This window comes from Gracilinanus agilis, chromosome 1 (assembly GCF_016433145.1).
Source record: "Gracilinanus agilis isolate LMUSP501 chromosome 1, AgileGrace, whole genome shotgun sequence".
In the NCBI taxonomy this organism is placed as follows: domain Eukaryota; kingdom Metazoa; phylum Chordata; class Mammalia; order Didelphimorphia; family Didelphidae; genus Gracilinanus; species Gracilinanus agilis.
In genome coordinates, this window is record NC_058130.1 from 712,380,440 (window position 1) to 712,401,901 (window position 21,462).

At 37.8% G+C, this 21,462-nt stretch overlaps 1 protein-coding gene across 1 annotated transcript in view; it reads right to left on the minus strand.

Annotated features, from left to right (window-relative positions):
* The window catches only part of ADGRE3 (adhesion G protein-coupled receptor E3), a 74,910-nt gene extending 59,843 nt beyond the window's left edge, over positions 1 to 15,067 (minus strand). Inside the window, exon 1 of the mRNA XM_044685155.1 lies at positions 14,893 to 15,067. Coding sequence (XP_044541090.1) covers positions 14,893 to 15,067 — 175 coding nt within the window. The remainder of the gene's footprint in view (positions 1 to 14,892) is intronic.
* Between the last annotated feature and the right edge of the window lie 6,395 nt (positions 15,068 to 21,462).

A 21,462-nucleotide genomic window follows, 5' to 3' on the forward strand; every position in this document is an offset into this window, starting at 1 on the left:
GAGTTTTCCTTATTTGGGGAGGGTCTGGATGGTTGTTTGTTCTCCTCTGTTTGCTCGGTTGTCTGGATTTTCTCTGTGTAGAAGCTGTCGAGTGTTAAAGACTTCTTTTTTTTGTTATTATTCTTTCTCTTCTGAATTTCCTGTAACTGATTAGCCATCATTAGCCCAGCAGCTTCTCAGGTTTATCCTCGCTCTCAGTGTCTGTCTGAGATCTATTGGCTCCTGAGGTCTGAGTTCTAGTCTTTTCCAAGGTCAAGCCCCCTGGTGGGTTCCCTTGCTTGATCCTCTGCAGGAAGTTCCTTTACAAGTCTCAGGGAGCTACTTCCACAGTCGTATACCCGTCTGCACTGGTTCCCCACTTAGGCTTTAGTTTCTGGCTGTGTTTGCCTCCACCCACGCCTCTGCTCAGCCGGCACCCACGCCTCTGCTCAGCAGGCACTCTCTGCGCCCAGCGTCCACTCTCTGCTCCCGCGCGCTCAGATTTCGCGTGCATTCTTGACTTAATGGGGTCCTAAGTCTTGCTGCTCTCAGGAACAGGTCCCGGAGCTGCCGATGACTCGATGGGTGCCCCAAACTTGCTCTATTTCTTTTTAGCTGGCTTCGGAGCTATAGGTGAGTGTGGAGGGGTTGGGGGTGGGGCGGTTGCTCAGCTCGCGATTGAGTGAGAGCCCTTTATAGCATGGAAATGTCTCGATTCCACGTACCTTCCAAGCTGTGCCCTGTTGTGGGGTTCCTCAGTTCGTCTGGACTTGTTTTTATGTCCCCTTGAGGAGTTTTGTGTGTTTCGGTCAGGAGAGGTTAAGAGCTGCTTCTTACTCTGCAGCCATCTTAACCCGGAAAACCTGTCTAGGGTGATTTTAAATGGTGTTTCTCTTTCTACCTCTTGCTGCTCTAATGTGTTGGAAATATATAGAAATGCCGATGATTTATGTGCATTTATTTTATATCCTGCAACTTTGCTAAAGTTGTTGATTATTTCTACAAGCTTCTTAGTTGGAAAAAAAATGTGAAGGAAGGGGGCCTAGCAGTACCAGATATTAAACTATACTATAAAGTAGCAGTCATCAAAACAATATGGTACTGTCTAAGAGAAAGAGGGGAGGATCAGTGGAATAGACTTGGGGTAAATGACATCAGCAAGACAGTATATGATAAACCCAAAGAGCCCAACTTTTGGGACACGAATCCACTATTTGACAAAAACTGCTGGGAAAATTGGAAAACAATATGGGAGAGATTAGGTTTAGATCAACATCTCACACCCTACACCAAGATAAATTCAGAATGGGTGAACGACTTGAATATAAAGAGGGAAACTATAAACAAGTTAAGTGAACACAGAATAGTATACTTGTCAGATCTCTGGGAAAGGAAAGACTTTAAAACCAAGCAAGAGTTAGAGAAAATCACAAAATGTAAATTAAATGGTTTTGATTATATTAAACTAAAAAGTTTTTGTACAAACAAAAACAATGTAGTCAAAATCAGAAGGGAAACAACAAATTGGGAAAAAATCTTTATAACGAAAAACTCTGACAGGGGTCTAATTACTCAAATATACAAGGAGTTAAAGCAATTGTATAAAACATCAAGCCATTCCCCAATTGATAAATGGGCAAGAGACATGAATAGGCAATTTTCAGGTAAAGAAATCAAAAGTATCAATAAGCACATGAGAAAGTGTTCCAAATCTCTAATAATTAGAGAAATGCAAATCAAAACAACTATGAGGTATCACCTCACACCTAGCAGATTGGCTAAAATGAAAGAAGGGGAGAGTAATGAATGTTGGAGGGGATGTGGCAAAATTGGGACATTAATGCATTGCTGGTGGAGTTGTGAATTGATCCAACCATTCTGGATGGCAATTTGGAACTATGCCCAAAGAGCTCTAAAAGACAATCTGCCCTTTGATCCAGCCATACCATTGCTGGGTTTGTACCCCAAAGAAATCATAGATAAAAAGGCTTGTATGAAAATATTTATAGCCGCGCTCTTTGTGGTGGCAAAAAACTGGAAACTGAGGGTATGCCCTTCAATTGGGGAATGGCTAAACAAATTGTGGTATATGCTGGTGATGGAATACTATGGTCCTCAAAGGAATAATAAACTGGAGGAACTCCATGTGAACTGGAATGACCTCCAGGAATTGATGCAGAGTGAAAGGAGCAGATCCAGGGGAACATTGTACACAGAGACTGATACACTGTGGTAAAATTGAATGCAATGGACCTCTCTACTAGCAGCAATGCAATGACCCAGGACAATTCTGAGGGATTTATGGAAAAGAATGCTATCCACATTCAGAGGAAGAACTACAGGAGTGGAAACACAGAAAAAAAAAAAAACAACTGCTTGAACAAATGGGTTGATGCGGACATGATTGAGGATGTAGACTCGAAACGATTACACCAATGCAACTATCAAACAATGGAAATAAGTCTTGATCAATGACACATGTTAAAACCAATGGAAATGCATGCCAGCTGTGGGGGGGGTGTTGAGGGAGGGGTGAAGGGGAAAGTAAAAACATAAATCATGTAACCAAGGAAAATTTTTCTAAAAAATAAAAATAAATTAAAAAAATAAAGTGAATTAAAGGATGTCCTTCCTTTTCTATTCTTCCTAAAGTGTATATAAGATTCTGGGTTTCCATTAGATGGAAATTACTATTGGTCCTATATTTCCCAGAGACAACGTTCCCAGAGTCTCAAAGCTTGGTTCAGCGTGGTGTGTGTGTGTGTGTGTGTGTGTGTGTGTGTGTGTGTGACTCTGTGTTGTGTCCATAAGAGGATTGTTTCCTTTGTCCTGATTAAAGACATATTACTTGTAACTGCTTTGTCAGTTCTGTGTTTTTTCTAGATTTGTACTGGGAAGAAGTCCAATCTGATTCTGGTGGACAGATTCACCCAAGGAATTATGGTTTTACTGTGCAAATTTTATCAAATAGAGAAATTAATTAGGAGAAAGGATAATTTGGGTGGGAGACAAAGCTGGCTACATGAAATATTGGTGACATACCGAGGGGCCTATGTGACATATGAGGACAGAAAACTAGGGAGGGGAGGTGACTGAGTTCTGAAATGTTATCTGTTAGGGAGATATGCAAATCTCAAAGATATGGAACATGCATGCAGTCTTTCTTCACTTATCAGTGTTTACCAGGGGCAGTGTGTTCTGGCCACACTTAATTACTGAGGTTAGAAGCATGAGAAGTCTTTCATGTATCCTTTAGAATTTCTAGGTTCCCTGAATCCCACTGTTGTGGGAGAGCATTGAGGTGAAACACTAGGTCTGGAGACAAGCAAGACTCCAAAATTTAGCTTAAAAATAAAAAAAGAGAAATTTACTAATTTGGAGATAATGCTGAACAGCCAGGAGACAGTGTGTAGGTGGAATACTGCCTTCCCAAGGAGTCTGGGGTTTTTATATGCCTTTGACAACAGGGGTTACAGGATAAGAAAGGAGGGGATGGGGTAAATCAGTAATGAGTTAATTCATGGGATTGGGGATAAGGGATGATCTGTGGAATTCAAAGGATGATTAGATTAGGTACCACCCAAAGCTTCTCAGGGTGGAACTGGGAGGTACATATCTATGTTAATTGAAGATACAAGTGGGATATTCCTCTCAGGGAGCAGAAAAGAATTTCCTATGTCCTTTTTGAACTGGAACACTTCTGGAGTTTGGGGTGTCTAGGAGGGAACCTGTACCCCCATATCATCACTATAAGTTGACAGTTTGGAATAGAACAGTGATGGGGAACCTTTTAGATATGGAGTGCCAGGTTCCACCCATACCCCAACCCAGCCTCCCTACCAGAGACCAAGTGCCGTTCCTCTCCTCACCACCTCTTACCCCAGGGAGAGGAGGGAGGAAGTGCTCCCATTGGGTTGCTAGGTAGAGGGGTGGGTGATAAGAGGTATATGTGGAGATGGGGAGGAGAATAGCCTGAGTGCTCTGTTCCCTTCTACCCCTGCTGCCTGTGAGCTGCCCACCTTACTCCCTGTGTGCTTTCATTGGGCTGCTGGGCAGAGGGGATGGAGGTGTGAAAAAATGTTGTCAAGCACAATGAAGAGGGAGAGGAAAGCAGCTCCACTTGAGAAATAGAATGGTTAAATACTACAATAGGATAATGGAATATTAGAGTCCTTGAACATGAAAATGGAACACTTGTGGATGGTGGCAAGATCAAAGTATAGAGAGCCTTATGTCTAACTGAGGGGCTTTAGAGGCATATTTCATGGGAGCTAAATAGATTAAGAATTTAGGAAATTAGGGATTTTAAGGGAAGATCAATAGATGTATGATGTCTTTCAATATGTGGGCAGGAATTAGGTTGGAAGAATACAATGAACAAGATACTAAATTCACTGAGAAAAGAAGGAGAATGTCCTAGGAGTTGGTAACTCTACAGGATCTAGATTGCATGATAAAATTGGACTGTATGAATCTCAAAGGAGAAAAAGTAGCTGAGTGATTGTGGTAGAATCTGGAAGCAGCAATGAGGAGGAAGGAGTATTTCTGATTCCCCACTGGGGCAAGTGAATGGGAATATGAGAGAAAGCACAACTACTAGAAGGGGTTGCTAGGAAAGTAGTGCCATTTGGAGGAAGCCAGGTCTCATTGAGTACCAGAAGATGGAATGGGGAAAGGAAGTTTGTTATTTATGGAGAAGACATTTCAAAGGGCCCAGGGGAAGAGGTGTGCAGATCTAAAAGAGGAAATGTTGGGACAGAACTGAGGTAAGGAGGGAGAAAAAATAAGGCTGAGGTGGGAATTGGTTCCTTAGCAGCTGGGTTTAGAGCATTGCTAGCATCAGGGGATTAAGAGATCTTAGGAGGATATCAGAAGCATTTCCTAAAATGCTCTTAACTTAGTCACTTTCTTTTCAGTATCAACAGAAACAATGAGGTTTGTGAATTGGCTCATTTATTTCCTGATTTGTAACTTCCTCTTTTTAGGTTACAGTGTGTCAAAGCTTATGTTCCTGGAAATTTTGAACTAACAAAGAAAGCTTCTCATATAAAGCATATTTACTCAACTCAGATTATCTGAAGTGATAAGGACTTGGGCTGCCATTTTGGTTCTTACTATGTTCCTAGCAAGAGACTTCACCATGAACAGAGGCATGTTAACACCTCTAAGCCATCTGAGAAGCATCTGTTCATTTTCACAAACTGGAAAAGACTCAGAGTAGATTGCCTATGACTTTTTAACCTTTCTTGAGTTTCCCTGTTCCCTAGTATCCTTTATTAAAAGGAATTCTCAGCAGACTTGACAGCAATTAATAGGTTTTGCATTCATGGTCTGGAAATATTTCACTCCTTATTCTAACCAACTCTTGGCTAGTATTCTTACAACAGAATGTATGCTCAAAATGAGACAAGTCTAAATAAGTACTAGGAGGCAATTTCACATTTAGACCTTTTTCTTTGGCAGACAAAAGTCAAATTATTGCCCTTTATTTCCCCATCTTAACCTTAACCTTACCAGTGTGTTTCAAGAGGGCAGATAAAGGGCACATCACTCCCTACTGTTACCAAATAATATTGATTGTAAAGTTTAAATTCTTTTGAGAGTAACTTCAGGATAAGGATTTTGCCATCTCCCCAGAATCCAGATGATGAACCTGTTTGGTGAAGGCACCAAAAAGATGCCTAAAGACCCTTCACTGGACCATGAAGATCAAAATCGAACTTTGGGTGCAGTTGATTTGAACTATGGGGAGTTGAATGAGTTGAACGCATTTGTTTTGAATGTACACTCTTATGCTAATAGGGGACTGCCCCCAAATTGGCTTTTTGTCAATGCGGCTAGTTTTACCCATTTCTTTTATCCCCCAAATTCCTGAAATTTAGAAGTTGTCTATATTTACAGATCCAGCGAAGAAAAAGGGCCAACCTTTTTTTTTTTTTTGCTGGATCTCAGGGGGAAATGTGTGTTTGGAATTCAGGGAGGTGCCATTTAAAAGTATCTTACAAACTTCCTGTGGACACATGGGGACTTTGAGACTACATTCCCCGTGATCCAATGGGTTTCTGGTTTTTGGACATGGGAACATCCAAATGTATAGGGCAGCTTAAATTCGGAGGGCGGCCTGGAGACAGCCTCTTTGTTAACTGAGTGGGCTCTCTGGTGTGGGAGACTAAGAAGATGGGTGGAGATACAGATGGGTGGTAATTTTAAAGATAGTCAGGCGCGATCATATATATTTTACCAACATGACCATGGCAATTAAAATATTAATTTCTCTTATAATCCTAGTCTTTATCATTTTTAATTGTAACATGATATAGATGGATATATTTAATTTAATTGTGATAATTAGATTAAGTCTACACGGCCCATCTTTACATTTAATCACCAAAAGTGAGAGTACTTCCAATCTTGTGCTAGAGTAAGGGGCGAATCAGAATCGACTGACCTACCCCCTAGGTGGTCTATGAGAATTGTCTATTGTGATTGGACATGCAAATTAGGAGGGAGGCACAGGAAGTGATGCATAAGTGAGCCTTTTAAAAGAGGGAGTTGAGTGAGTGAGGGGTCTTCGGTGGAAGAGGGTGTCTGGTGACAGGCTACTGGTTTTGTGAAGGGGTTCTGAGGGAGCCTTGCTGGTTTGTGACCGAGACGGTTCCACATGGTGAGTTTAAAGACTGAATCTTCCTGAATTTCTATTAAGAAACTTCTTTTTATAGGCTCTGTGAATGAAGTTTGCTCCATTTACCTCTGGGCCTCAGGCCCTTTAACCCTCGGCTGAGGGTTAAGATCTGCCTGGATTAATTGGTGGGATAGATTCTTATTTCCTTACTTCCTCTCTCTCTCTTATGTAAATAAACTTCCATAAAAGTCAATTTTGATTTGAGATTATTCTTAATTGAGGATTGATAGTAGTTCAATCCTCTGGCGACCATCTTTTAATATATTGGACCCATAAAACCCCTTTTTCACCCTTACACTATTTAGACCAGGCAGGGAAAAGTCAGTGATTTTTCACAAAGACCTTTAGAACAACTACTTTAAGAAACACTGTCCTCTCCAACAATCTGATGATTGTTGATGAAACAAATACAAATGAACTAACTACCTGATAGATAAAAGAAATCTTGAAATTTTATAAAATTTATTTTATTATCTTATATTAATTTGAAGAGGGAAACATGCAATAGTTGTCAAAGAGGCATTTCTCTAAAAACTTCCAGTATCTTTGTTTATTTCAGTGGGATAAGACCTTTTTTCAAATCTATTTTTTTAAACTCCCAAACCATTTACTTTCAAACTCTTTAGAATAAATAGACCTCAACTTTTATTTGATAGTTTATCCATTCATTTCTCATGCCAACTTGCTTAAACTCTCTTTCTTCTTGTCCTTTTATATTCCTCCAGGAGGTATGGACATGTGCAATTAGACCCTAAAAACTATAATTCCCAACACCCCACTTTCCTCACATTGTGTGCACCAAAAGATCCAGAATGAACTTTGGAATGTAGTGAAATTGAACTGTGGGCAGTTGAATACATTTATTTTGAAGGTAAACTCTTATGCCAAAGAGGATTGCCCCCTAATTGGCTTTTTGTCAATGCATCTAGCAAACATTGGGTTTGCTCTCTATCTCTTCTATTTCCCTCTTATCTCTAACTATCATAGTTTCCTCTTAGAAAGTGCAATATTGTATTCACCTTTAGTTAGAAGATCTTTAGAGGTATAAGATAGTTATGTTTAAATGATCCATTGGGGAGACTAGGCTCCCAAAGGATCACAGGGGGTTTGTGTAATTAGAATCTGCTACCCTAAAAACTACAATTCCCAGCACCCTATTTTCCTCATGTTACATGCTGATGTAGGGAGAATATAAATTTGGTGTAGCCTCTCCTCTCACTCTCTTCTCTTCCTGCTGGGGCTTTGGTGGAGTGGGCTTTTTAAACAGGAAATGAGAACTTAGTGATATGGTCTTAATTTTGTTAAATACTTTACTTCTATTTCCTTTTTATTCCTTCTACTTCAAGTGATTATTAATAAACTTTATAAAATTAATATTTGGATTTGCTGGATAATAATTTAAAATCCTACAGACCTTTCTTGTTTTCTTATCCAATACTTTTCTTGCTTTCTTCTACTTGCTTAATTCCTCTAGCCTTTAATACTCTCTAGACTTAATCTTCACTGAATTTTTCTCAAATATATTAGTTTTTTTAGACATAAGACTAATTAGTTACAAATGTCATCTCATTTTTATTAAATATAGCTCATTTAGTAAAACTGCAAAATTTAAAAATCCCTCCTAGTTCCTCAAAGTAGAGATTTTAGTAAATGGAATGACTTCAAAGGAGAAGCTATCATCTCCAAGTTAACCTCTTTTATCCTGGAGAAGCATTCATATACTAACATCAAAGGAATTTACTTGGCATTTAATTTCCTAATCCTGTAGGTTATTTAATTATTATACCTAATTAGTGAAGCAATTAAAAATTTATGTTTATCTCTCATTAGGAGATGAGTTACTTTTCTGAAGATTTTAAATGAATAGAAATCCTTATTACACAAATTTTGGATTTAACAGAATCATATATGGCAATGTAATTACTACTGTTATCAGTTTAAAATCTCAAATTTCATGCATTGTGGGAAGATAGTGAGTAGGGCTTGAAGTTCCCAGACTTCTGGATGCCTTCCACAAATAAACTCCACAAAATCTACACTAAAGACAAAGACAAACAAGAACCTAGAGAAAATGTGGAACCCACCTCATCTGGTTTGCTAAACTTGGGAGCCTGAATCCAGGAAGATATCCCTGGAATCCTCATGTAGAGGGTCTTGGAAACAGTTGTGTCTGCTGCTACCTCAGTTCTGGAGACAGTAAGCACAGGGCCATGAGGGCAGGAGCTCCAGCATCACTTCTAGTGAGTGAGGGATTTTGGAGGCCAGATAAATGGGGACCAGACCCCTGCTCTGTTCTAGGCTTTGGTAGAGGGAGAGGAGGAGGAATGAGGAGGGATTAGGCACTGGTAAGTATGGTTGCTGAGGGACTGGGGCTGGTCAACTGTGGTCACTTCCAGGAGAGTGGAGTCCCTCATTGCAACCACAGTGGGAGGTGGACTATTTGCAGAAGCAATGGCACAATTGCCCACTGGCTTGAGTTGTCATAGACTAGAGCTTGAAAAGAGGATCTAGGATTATATCAGACCCTGGAGTATAAAAAGTGGAAAAACTAAATAGGAACCAGATAAAAACAAACACATACAAAATATTCTGAAACCTGAGGTAATATACTCTAGCACAATGATGGCATACCTATGGCATGGGTGCCAAAGATGGCACACAGAGGGCTCTCTGTGGGCACGTTCACAGCTCTCCCCCTCAAACCCCAGAGTTCATTACTAGAAAAGCAGAGGGACTTGGGTAGAGTCGCACTCTTCTCCCTCTTTACCATGCCTGATGACATTTTTTCACATCACCTTCCCCTCTGCCCAGCAGCCCAATTAGAGTGCACTGGGGGTAACATGGGTGTTCACAGGTGGCAGAGTTTAAGGGGAGCAGAGTCTTGGGCCACTCCCCTCCCCCCTCTACACATGCTGAGGATATTCCTTACTTCACCTGCCCCTCTGCCCAGTTGCCCAAAGGGAACACTTTCTCACTCCCCTTTGTGTGGGGTTTGGGGGTGGAGGTGTGTGCCTAGCACTCAATAGGGGGGCAGGGTATGGAACTTGGTCTCTGGGGGGGCAGGGCATGGTATGCAGTTGCTAAAAGGTTCACCATCACAGCTCTAGCACAGTAGGAGCCCTGATTATCCAGTAAAAAGCCAACATTTAAATCTATTGACCTAGCCACTAAAATTGAAAAAAAAAAGTTTAAAAGCAAATAAAAATGAATAAGGAAAAAACTCTAACTATTGATAGCTATTATGGCTGAGAAGATCATGGCTCAAACTCAGAGGACAGGAAAGTTAAAATATCTACATCAAAAATAGTAAAGAAATTCAATAAAGGGCCACAAGCTTAAAAAGAACTTTTGAAAGAGCTTAAAAAGGTCTCTAAAACCAAATGAGAGAGGTTGAGGAAAAATTAGGAGAAAAAACCCAAGAGCAATTCAATGAAATCATGGAGGAAATTAATATATTAATAACTAGCCATCTTTTTGCTGAGCTACCTAGTTGCCCCTAGAGTTTGGTTTGATTTGAGGAAAACTATCAGTATAATTTCCCATATCAATAACAAAACCAACAGAAATCATATGATTACCTCAATAACTATTGAAAAAGTTTTGACAAAATGTAACACCCACTCCTGTTAAAAGTACTAGAGAGCATTGGAATAAATGGAGCTTTCCTTAAAATGATAAGTAGTGGTGACCTTGTTTTATGGAACCCACAAATTTGCCTTTGTCCTGTGGATTTTAAAATTAATATCCAATAACTAAATATTATATTTAATAAAATTTTATTAATAATAACTAAAGCAAGAGATCTAGCTATTCAGACTGCTCACCAGAGCAAAAGAGGAAGAGGGAGGAGTTACAGCCGAATATAAAACAATCACGTGACCACACAAACATGGAGGTGCAGGAGAGATTAAAGGGAATTTTGGGAAAACTAATGGGGGATGAAGACCAAGGTTCAAAATCTCGATTTATACATACCCCTCTGTGATCCTTTGGGAGACCAGTCTCCCCAATGGATCATAAAAACATAATCAAAAATAAAAAAAGAACAAAATCAATGATTGCTAGATTAACAAAAGGCCAATTTGGGGGCAGTCCCCTTTGGCATAAAAGTATACATTCTAAACAAATGCTTTCGACACACCCAAAGTTCAAATTCACATCCCAAAGTTCAATTCTGGATCTTCTTGATGCAGTGTGTGGTCTGTACAGTATCTTCATGGCATCTTCTTCAAATAGGTTCATTGTCTGGATTCTGGGAGGTAGCAAATTTCTTATCCTAAAATTTCCTAAATTCAAATCAAAGTTCACAATAATAAGAAAGCCCCCCATGAGGAAGATAATAACAAACAGGGATCACTCAGGGATACATGGCTGAGTTATAAGATATATGAATCAATTGCAAAAGAAATAAAAAACATAAAAAATCCACATAAAAGAGAAAAAATAACTTGTGGTTTAAATAGTCTTGTTCAGTGCTTAACCAAGAGTGAAAAAGCTTCTTTAAACAACCGTGAATTCAACCTAACATTAATCACACTGATGTGAGTGAAAATTTAACTTAAAGATTATTAGAACAATACAATTGGCTTACATTTCAAAATTAGACCCCTTTAGATAGACTGGTCCATGAGAAAATTATATGTTGAGAGCAAATCATCCACGTCACTCCAGTTCAGCAGGAAGTAGTTATGAGAAGCTAAAAAACATTGCCCATTCTCCCCAAAACTCATGGACCTTTCTCTACCTATTAGAATATATATTTGCTAAGGAATTGAATAGGTACTGATGGTTTATGTAATGCAGAGATGCAATCAAGGCATTTACCCAGCAAAACCTAACTGTAGAACTTCTGGCAGTTGGCCAGCCTTAGAACTCTGACAAAGGACAGTTGGTCCCAGAAGCTTGTGAAGAGTGGAGGGGCCAACTGGGCTCTGCCTTCAGGCTGAAACGTTGCCTTGAATCTATGCTTTTGTTTTTGGATTTTTGGAGCTTAGCTAACTTCTCTGGACCTTCCCTATTCCACTCCCCTATTACCTTCCTGATTTTCCTTTGGGCTTTGGGAGAAGGGTGGATTTTTGGGTTGTAGCAATTAGACTTCGAGGATTTAGTTCCCCCATAGACAAGTAGGGCTTACCCTTGAAACAAACTATCCCTTGCTTTATTGTTTTAGTACTCCCTAACCTCAAGGGCAGCCAGACATCCCTGATTGAGAGAGAGCAGGCTCTCTCTGTCCAAGCCATTCCTGTGACCCTCCCCCATCTGGAGCTTCTCCCTAGTGGCTGTCAGGGAACCTTGTACCTCTCTCTCCTTGATAATCAAACCTGAAACTTTAATCAACCCCATTGTTACCTATTCAAACCCCTTGCTAAATCATTGGCTTGAAGATAAGTGAGGGTTGAAGGAGGGAAGCTGGAGGCGTCCATCTTGGGAGGAAGTAGTTGTCTCTATACTTCCTCCTGGAAACCCTTCAGTTTCACTGACAGGGAGGAGCCTTGGGACTCCTTGGTGGACTTGAGAAACTGACTAGAAAGCCCTCTAGTCAGATTCAAACCACTTCTGCCTGCCCTAACCTTTGTGTCTGTAGAAATACCATTTTCCCTGGAAGAGTCCAGCCTTCCTTCCCCAGTAACCTCTGTCTCTAGTCTGAGTGTCTCCCTGTTGCAACTGCCTCCCCTAATTACCTCATCATCTCCCTTACTGTTCATTATACTACCTTCTCCTCTATTTCCCTAAACTCAGCCATTCCCTTACATCTCTCCTTACCACCTCAATCCACTATTGCACCCTCCTTTCCCACCAAAGGACCAAAACCCCCTAATTTACCCTATTCTTATTTACCTTTTTATTACATATAGTGTAAATTAATTGACTACTAGTTAAAAAGTGGAATTTCAGTTAAATTTAAGAATGCACAAAACTTATATTGAAAAGCTATCTATTAGGACTTGCAGTATGTGAAATACAGATTTAAATAATCAGACTTACCAAAAATGCTTATCAGACTGAATTTGGGGTAAACATATACGCATGTAAAATTGTTACTCTAAGATCTGTACCATCATATTAAGCAACACGTAAAAATATAATTAACATTAGGGTTTCAAATTTTGTTAATTCAAAAATAATATATGCATTAAGAATCTAGTATATTATGAATATAGAAATTTGGACAGCATTGTAACTTATTAGGATATAAAAATGATTTTAAAAGCATGTGCAATGTATGAGAAGAAATTCATGATCTAAGGAATAACATGCAATTTGTTTAAAAAATATTATTATGGGTAAGAACAAACATATAGAATAGCCTCATGTGAACAGACTAAGAGAGGTACAGTGACCAATCAAATGTGACTTGCCAGCTTAGCTCTGCTCTGTGCAAAGCTGGCAATAAGGATTTTCTCAGGCACTTAGAAATGGAAGTTTTCAGAGGCTTTCTGACCACATCTGGAAAGAGGAAATCAGAACCACAAGTCTCTTGGAGGCCGCCTGGTTTGGGGGCAGGGAAGTACTTATTGACTAAATATGATTTTTATGTGAATTGCTGCTAAAACATGTATTTTAAGAATTGTTTGAATGTAAGCAAAAGCTCATTGTAAACCTGACTGTATCATAGATTCTGTTACCTCTGTTTACCAATTTGTACTATGAACTGAAACTTACAGTTTCAGTTTAGCCTATGCTAAAGGTACAGTGTCTCAATTCTTAAGAGTTATTGCTTAACATTTGCAAGGATACCAATTGGTATGTTTATTTTTAAGATGGTAACAGTGAATCAGAAAAGGCGAAGATGACCTAGAGATAATTTTTAAAATTAATGTATATGGTGTTGGAAAAATCACAAATGATTTTGAAATTTCTCTGGACAGTTATCCTGAAATGATTCTTATATAGCCTTGTCTTAGTCCTTCAGATGGACTAGGTTCAGGAGATAATACAGCCCTGATTTCTATTTACTATGGAGCTGCTCAATCCAGCACTCCTGTTCCTTAATTCAGGTTTTGTGACTAAAGTGTAAGATGTTAATTATTAACAAAATATGTAAGAACAACTGAGTGATCAGCCTTGTAGGTATGTGAAAGGCTTATTTGAGGGAATGGAAAATTGTTTCTAGACTACTGCTTAGCAGATTTCTCTAAGCTGTAATGGGTAAGACTTATCTTTTAAGGAAGGAGAAGGCTTCTGGGATCTAATGGTGATACAGAGAATGTTCTGTGATGGTTAGAGAGGCAATTCTAGGGCTCAACCTGGACTGGACCTCTTCTGCCCATCTAAACTACTAATCTTTGAGTGGCACAGCGATGGCATAAGCCAGTAACAGCTTTGGCCTGTACATGAAGCTCCATCACTACGTGTCCCTTGGGATGTGAGGAAATGTTTTCCCTCTCTACCTTTTTTGTGACAAGTTACATAATCAGCACATGAGGCAAATTATAAAATTAAAGTTTCCATTTCCCCAAACAACCCATTAGGTTGATAATTGAAAATTATCAAATTGTAAGGAAACATGCTTTGAGAAGTAAGGTGAAGTTTAGTAATAAATGACTTGTAGCTGCAGCCTTAGTTTACCACAATTGAAGTTTGGATCTTGAGCTTGGAAATATAACCCAAAACTTTCTGGATTTCCTCCAGAATCTGGGATAAAGAAATTTATCTGTAAAATATTGTTATTCAAGTATTTATAGATGCCCTATTAATGTGAGCTTTGCAAAAGGGTATTCTGTAACAGAAACATCACATGCCAACTCTACAAACAACTTAGGAATCAAACTTCCTAAAAGGATCAATTCCTATCCGAGGATGATTTCTGGAGATGTAGTCTGTTGGCTAAGATACCCAAATGTTAAGGTTTAATATCAGTTTCTATTGTACTAAATTTTCTCTCTTTATATCTGGTGTTCTAGTTTTTGCCCCAGTCCTAGGTTCTATGCTCCCCCTTGTGACCTGTGTCTGCCAGTCCAGGGAAACAGTCTCTGAATACACGTCCTTCAAGTCTCCAAGCCTTCAAGACCCTGGCACTTGCTGCAGACATGTCCCTGAAAACCTTGTGCCCACAGTTTCTCCTCCTTCTATGAAGAAGCTACAGAAGGCTGAAACCATCGCCCCATTACCTTAAATATTTGGAGGAGAGGGGAGATGACATAGGACATTGTACCGCTCTAGTGTAGACATTTTTCAGGCAAATTCTGTACAGGCAGGAAAATTCCTTTGCTCCCACTATGTACCCTTACCTGACTCTGATTCCTCCTCCTGACTAAAGGCCCCTGCATTCTTAACTGCTTGGTCCGGTTCGTTAAAGACCGTATCAACACTGTCCAGCTCATGGTCTTGCTGCAGCGGTATCAACCCTTGGCCACGGTCTCCACTGACACATATGATGATGTGGCCATGAGGAAGATTCCTCATTATGGACATCCGGAAGTGGGGAATGTAATGCAGTAAACGGTCACCATAACTGGCTGAACGACCACCACCCTACATGCTTGGGGAGATGGCCAAAAACGACTAACTACAAAGGCTACAGAAGTTCCACTCCAGGAACTGCAAGGCGCCCCTAAGTCTGCCGATGCCCAAGCAACATCCTGCTTTCACATAGTACCAACCCGGAACCCTGAACGTATATAATCTTTACCCTGATTATGTTCCCCCAGAACTCTTGCTGAGCTTCCCCTAGCACGCTAGAAATAAAGACTTCCCTTTGCTTGGATTGCATTGTCTCCATGTGCTCCTTTAGCAGTCATCTACACAGACCATAACAGCAGATGATGTGATGGCATAATAGAGAACCCTAGAAAATAAAATTTAAAAATAGTTTCATTAACAGCTTAGCAAAGTTGGAGGATATTTAATAAACTCACATAAGTCATCAACATTTCTGTATATTTCCAACAAAACCCAGCAAGAAGAGATAGAAAATCTATTTAAAATGACTATAGACAGAAAAGGAAAATGATAAAGTTGGAGAGGATGAGGGAATAATGAGGGAACTAATTCAATGTTCATGGAGTTGTGATCTGATTCCACATTCTGGAAAGCAATTTGGAACTATGTCCAAAGGACTCTAAAATACCCTTTGTTCCAGCATTAACCACTAGTAGGTCTGTACCTCAAGGAGATAAAAAATGGAAAAGGTCCTATTTTTACAAAAATATCTATTACAGCTCTTTTTGTGATAGCAAAGAATTGGAAATTGAGAGGTTACTCATCAATTGGGGAATGACTGAACAAGATATGATATATAGTTGTGATGGAATACCATTGTTATGAGAAATAGTGAGCAGAATGGTTTCAGAAAAATATGAACTGATGCAAAGTGAAGTGAGCAGAAGATTGTACACAATGGCAACAATAATTTTTGATGAACAACTATGAATGACCTAGTTATACTCAGCAATGCAATGATCTAAGATGATTCCATAGATGCATGACGAAAAATGCCAATTGCCCTCTGAGAAAGAACTGATGGAGTCTGAATGTAGACAAAAGCATACTATATTTCACTTTCTTTTTCTTTCCTCCCTCCCTCCTTCCTTCTTTTCTTCCTTCCTTCCTTCCCCTTCCTATTCCTCTTCTTCTTCCCCTTCTTCTTCCTCTTCCTCTCCCCATTCCTCTTCCTTTTCTTGTTCTTTTTGTTCTTGTTCTTCTCCTTTTCCTCCTCCTTCTCCTTCTGAAAAATGTTTTGTATGTCTGTACATATAAAATCTATATCATATTGTTTACTGTCTCTGGGAGGGAAGAAGGATGGGAGTGAGTGAGGATAGGAATGATGAAGAGAATTTGGAACTTAAAAATTAAAAAAAGTTAAAAATTATTTTTACATGTAATTAGGGAAAATGAAATATTAAAAAATTCTATGTAAATGTTAAAAAAATAGAATTACTACAGACAAAATAAAATACCTGAGAGTCTAGCTGCCAAGACAAAACTGGAAAGTATATGAACACAATTGCAAAATATTTCTCACAGAAATAAAGTCATAGAAATAAAACTAAACAAGTGGAAAAATATAAATTGCTTTTGGTTAAGCTAAGTTGATATAATAAAAATGAAAATTCTACCTAAATTATTTAATTTGTCCAGTTCTATACCAGTCAAACTACTAAAATATTATTTTATACAGCTTGAAGAAAAATTATAAACAAAAGATAAAGAATATCAAGGGAAATCATGGAAAATGTGAAGGAAGATAACCTAGCCATATTAAAAGTCAAACTGTATTATAAAGGAGTAATCAAAAAAAATCTGGTAGTGTCTAAGAAATACAGTGGTAAATCAATGGAATATATCAGGTACACAATACATAGTAGTAAATAACTATAATAATTCAGTGCCTTATAAGACCAAAGTTCCAGTCTTTTGGGACAAGAACTCACTATTTTACAAAAAATTCTGAGAAAACTGGAAAAATGTATGGCAGAGGGTAAACCACCATCTAATATTGTATATGAATATAAGGTTAAAAGGGACACATCATTTATAAATAAAGGGTGATAGCATAAGCAAATTAAGGGAGCATGGAATAGTTTACCTGTCAGATCTATGGAAAAGGGAAATATTTATGACCAAAAGAGATACCATTATAAGTAAAACGAATCCTTTTTATTATATTAAATTAAAACAATTTTTTGTAGAAACAAAACAAATGCAACAATGATTAGAAGAAAAGCAAAAAACTGGGGAAAATTTTATAATATCTCTGATAAAGATCTAATTTCTCAAAAATATAGAAAACAGAATCAAATTTATAAGAATTCAATTCATTCCCCAGTTGATAAATGGTCAAATGATATCAATAGGTAGTTTTCAGATAAAGAAATTAAATTTATCTATAGTCATATGAAAAAAAGTTCTAAATCACTATTGATTAGAAAAAATCAGATTAAAACAACTCTGAGGAAACAGCTCACACATATGAGATTGGCTAATATGACAGAAAATGAAAATAAAAAATGTTGGAGGGGATATGAGAAAATTAGGATACTAATACATGATTGGTGGAGCTGTGAACTGATCCAACTATTCTGGAAAGCACTCTGGAACTATGTTCAAAGGGTTCTAAATCTGTCCATTTTTGATCTAGCAATACCATTATCAGTATCTTATTGAGAATTATTTTGAAAGGTGAAGGGGAAAGGACCTAGTCATATGCAAATATTTGTTGGAGTTCTCTGTGGTGGCAAAGAATTGGAAATTGAGGGGATGTCCACCAATTGAGGAATGACTGAAAAGGTTGTGGTATATGATTGTAATGGAATACCATTGTGCTCTAAGAAATAACAAGCAAGATTATTTCAGAAAAACCTGGAAAGGCATACATGAACTGATACAAAGTGAAGTAAGCAGAACCAAGAGAATACTTTACACAATAACAGCAATATTGTACAATAATCAAGATTTAGTTATTTTCACTGTTACAATGATCCAAGACAATTATGAAGGACTTATGAAAAATTCTATCCACCTCCAGAGAAAGAATTGATGGAATCTGAATTCAGATTGAAGCATTTCACTTTATATTACTCATAGTTTTTTTATATTGAGCTTCTTCCACAATATAATAATTATTGAAATATATTTTGCATGATATCACATGTATAATCTATATAAGATTGCTTACCATCTGGGGAGAATAGGGCAGGCAGAGAGGGAATTTGGAACTTGAAATGTTAGAAAACTATGGTTAAAAATTGAAATTAGGAAAAATGAAATATTGAAAGAATGTCTAGAGCAAAAAGCAATAATTATTAACAAATGGTTAATCTTAAATGTTCCTTTAGAACTCTCAACATTCTAATGGCAGAAGGTAAGAAAGAAAAAAAGTGTTTGGATGAGAGTGAAAGAGGAAAATGTAAAAACTGGCTTAAAACTAGCATAACATTAAGGAAACTAAGATCATGGCAACTGGTCCCGTTACCTAGAAAAGAGAGAAGAAATAGAAGCAGTGCCAGATTTTATATTTTTGGATTCAGAGATCACTGCAGATGGTGACTGCAGCCATGAAAATTATAAGCTGCTTGCTCCTTGGCAGGAAAATCATGGCAAATCTGGACAGTAAACTAAAAAGCAGAGACATCATCTTAGTGCAAATGCCTGTATTGTCAAACTTGTAGTTTTTCCAGTAGCAATGTATGACTGTGAGGATTGAAATATAAGAAAAGCTAAGTACTACAGAATCACCACTTTCAAATTGTGGTGCTAGAGAAGACTTTTGAGAGATCAAATAAGTTAATACTTAAAGAAAATAATTCAGACAGTTTATTAGAAGGTCCAATACTGAAACTGAAGTTTAAATACTTTGACCACCCAATGAGAAGACAGAGCTCATTGGGAAAGACACTGATGTTAGGAATTATTGAAATTAGAAGGAGAAGGGGATGGCAGAGGATGAAATGGATAGATGATGTCATGGAAGCAACATGAACTTGGATAGACTTCAAAAGATAGTAGAGGATAGAAAGGCCTAATGTATTATGATCCAAGGGGTCATGAACAGTCAGATACAACTGAACAACTGAAAAATGACAACAAATGTCTTTCTTCAGTGCTCATCCTTCCTGACCTCTTTGCAGGCTTTGATATTATCTTGATCTATCTCATCTTGGATGTTCTATTCCCTCTAGGTTTTTTGACACTTCTTTCTCATAGTTTTTACCTTTTTTTAAAAAAGCCATTCTTTCTTTATCTTCTTAGCTGGATTTTAATCTTTGTCATTCTCACTAACCATGAACAGCTCCTAAATGTGAAAGGAGAATTGTTTTATATTGCTTTTATATTATTGATCATAAACAAAGTGATCACATATTATCATTTGGAATGGTGACCTGTACTGATGAGATCATAGGAAAACAACTTTGGCATGTTCAGGTGTTGTGTGATCCTGTGATGATCTATGCCAACTACAGGCTCCTCAGAGTATTATGGACAAGAAATGTTACTTTGACTTAACTCTTCTAGGAGTAGTATAAGTTCTGGAAGATTAGATTTGCTTATCTTAACCTTGTACTGGAACTTCTGACTTCATATCAAATGTTACAAATTTGTTGTTACCAAACTCCATAGCATGTTTCTTAACATATTTTGTTCCTTTTGCCTTGCTAATGACTTAAGCTAATTAATTATAAAAAACCTATAAAACATGCTTTTGAACATCTAAAGGGGGTATTTGCCATATGGGCTGTGCCGTGGTGTGAGCTCCAGCTTTAATTTCCACAATTAAGGTTCAGATCTTAAGCTCAGAATAATGGCCCAGAGAATTCTTAATTTCTGACAAGTATCTATTTCTTCTCCCTTTATTCTATCATGCTTGGTGATATTATCTTCTTCCATAAGTCAATTTTCATCTTTATGCAAGGTGACTCCTAAATCTATATATCTATCCTTAAAAAAAAAGACTCATCATCTTCTGCCTTAGAATTAATTCTGTTAAGATTATAGTAAATATAGATGGAGATAAATAGAAGTATGAATATTCTAATTAAGGCCATGTTGGTAATATATAAAATGACCACGTGCCTGCTAAGATCTAATTCAGATTCCTCGCCATACCTTCTGCCCATAGACCACAGACAGAACACTGGTAAGAGCTAGGTAACCAAGGTTAAGTGACTTGCCTATAGTCACATAACTAGAAAGTATCTGAGGCCAAATTTGAACCGAAGTCCTTCAGAATCTAGGCCTCACACTTTATCCACCATTCTATCTAGCTAACCCTATATATCTGTCCTAAATCTTTTTTCTGAACCCCAGTCTAGCATCACCACATGCCTTTTAGAAATCTTGAATTAGAAATCTTGAATTAGACACTACAAATATAACAAGTATATATAATATAACTACAAATATAACAAATATAACAAAGCATTATTTTCTCCTATAAACCTTCCCCTTTTTCAGACTTTCCTATTACTATCAAGGGCAACACTATCCTCCCAGTCTTTCAGACTTGCAACGTCAGTAATAACCTGGACTCCTCATCCTTATTTACCCCAAATATCAAATCTCTTTTAAAGTGTTGCCATTCTAACCTTTACAACATCTCTCATACATTACCTCTTCTCTCTACACCAAGCATAGGCCTTCATCTCCTCTTGCTTACTCTATTTTAAGTCTCCTTACCTCAAACTGCAATCCATCTTTTACTCATTTGACAAAGATTTTCCTAAAGCACAAAACTAACCATGTCACTTCCCTTACCTAGTAAACTCCAGAATCTCCCTATTAACTTTAGAGTCAAATATAAAAAATTATCTGTTATGGCATTTAAGATTCTTTGGCACTGGGTCTGGAGTCAGGAAGAAATGAGTTCAAATGTGGCCTCAAACAATTCCTAGTTTTGTGACTTTGGGTAAGTCACTTAACCTCTGCTTCAGGACCTACCTCATAGAGTTTCATGAAGATCAAACAAGATAATATTTGTAAAATGTTTCATTCTCTTCCTTTCAAATTCATCTTAACTTCTGTGAGTTTGTTTCTTCCTGTGCAAAATGAGAGAGTTGGACTAGATTATCTCTATGGTCACTTGAAGGTCAAAAATCCCAAGATTTAGGAATTTGTTTCCCAGGATAATAGGATTTAGAGTTAAGATGGATATCAGATATCATAGGATCTATGCACCTAATTTTATATAAAGAAAGTGAGTTTTAGAGAGATGTGGGATTTTCTAACTAAGAGAGAACATAAAAAACTCAGGTTTTCTTACTCCACACTTTCTTTTCTTTTCTTCTCTTCTCTTCTCTTCTCTTCTCTTCTCTTCTCTTCTCTTCTCTTCTCTTCTCTTCTCTTCTCTTCTCTTCTCTTCTCTT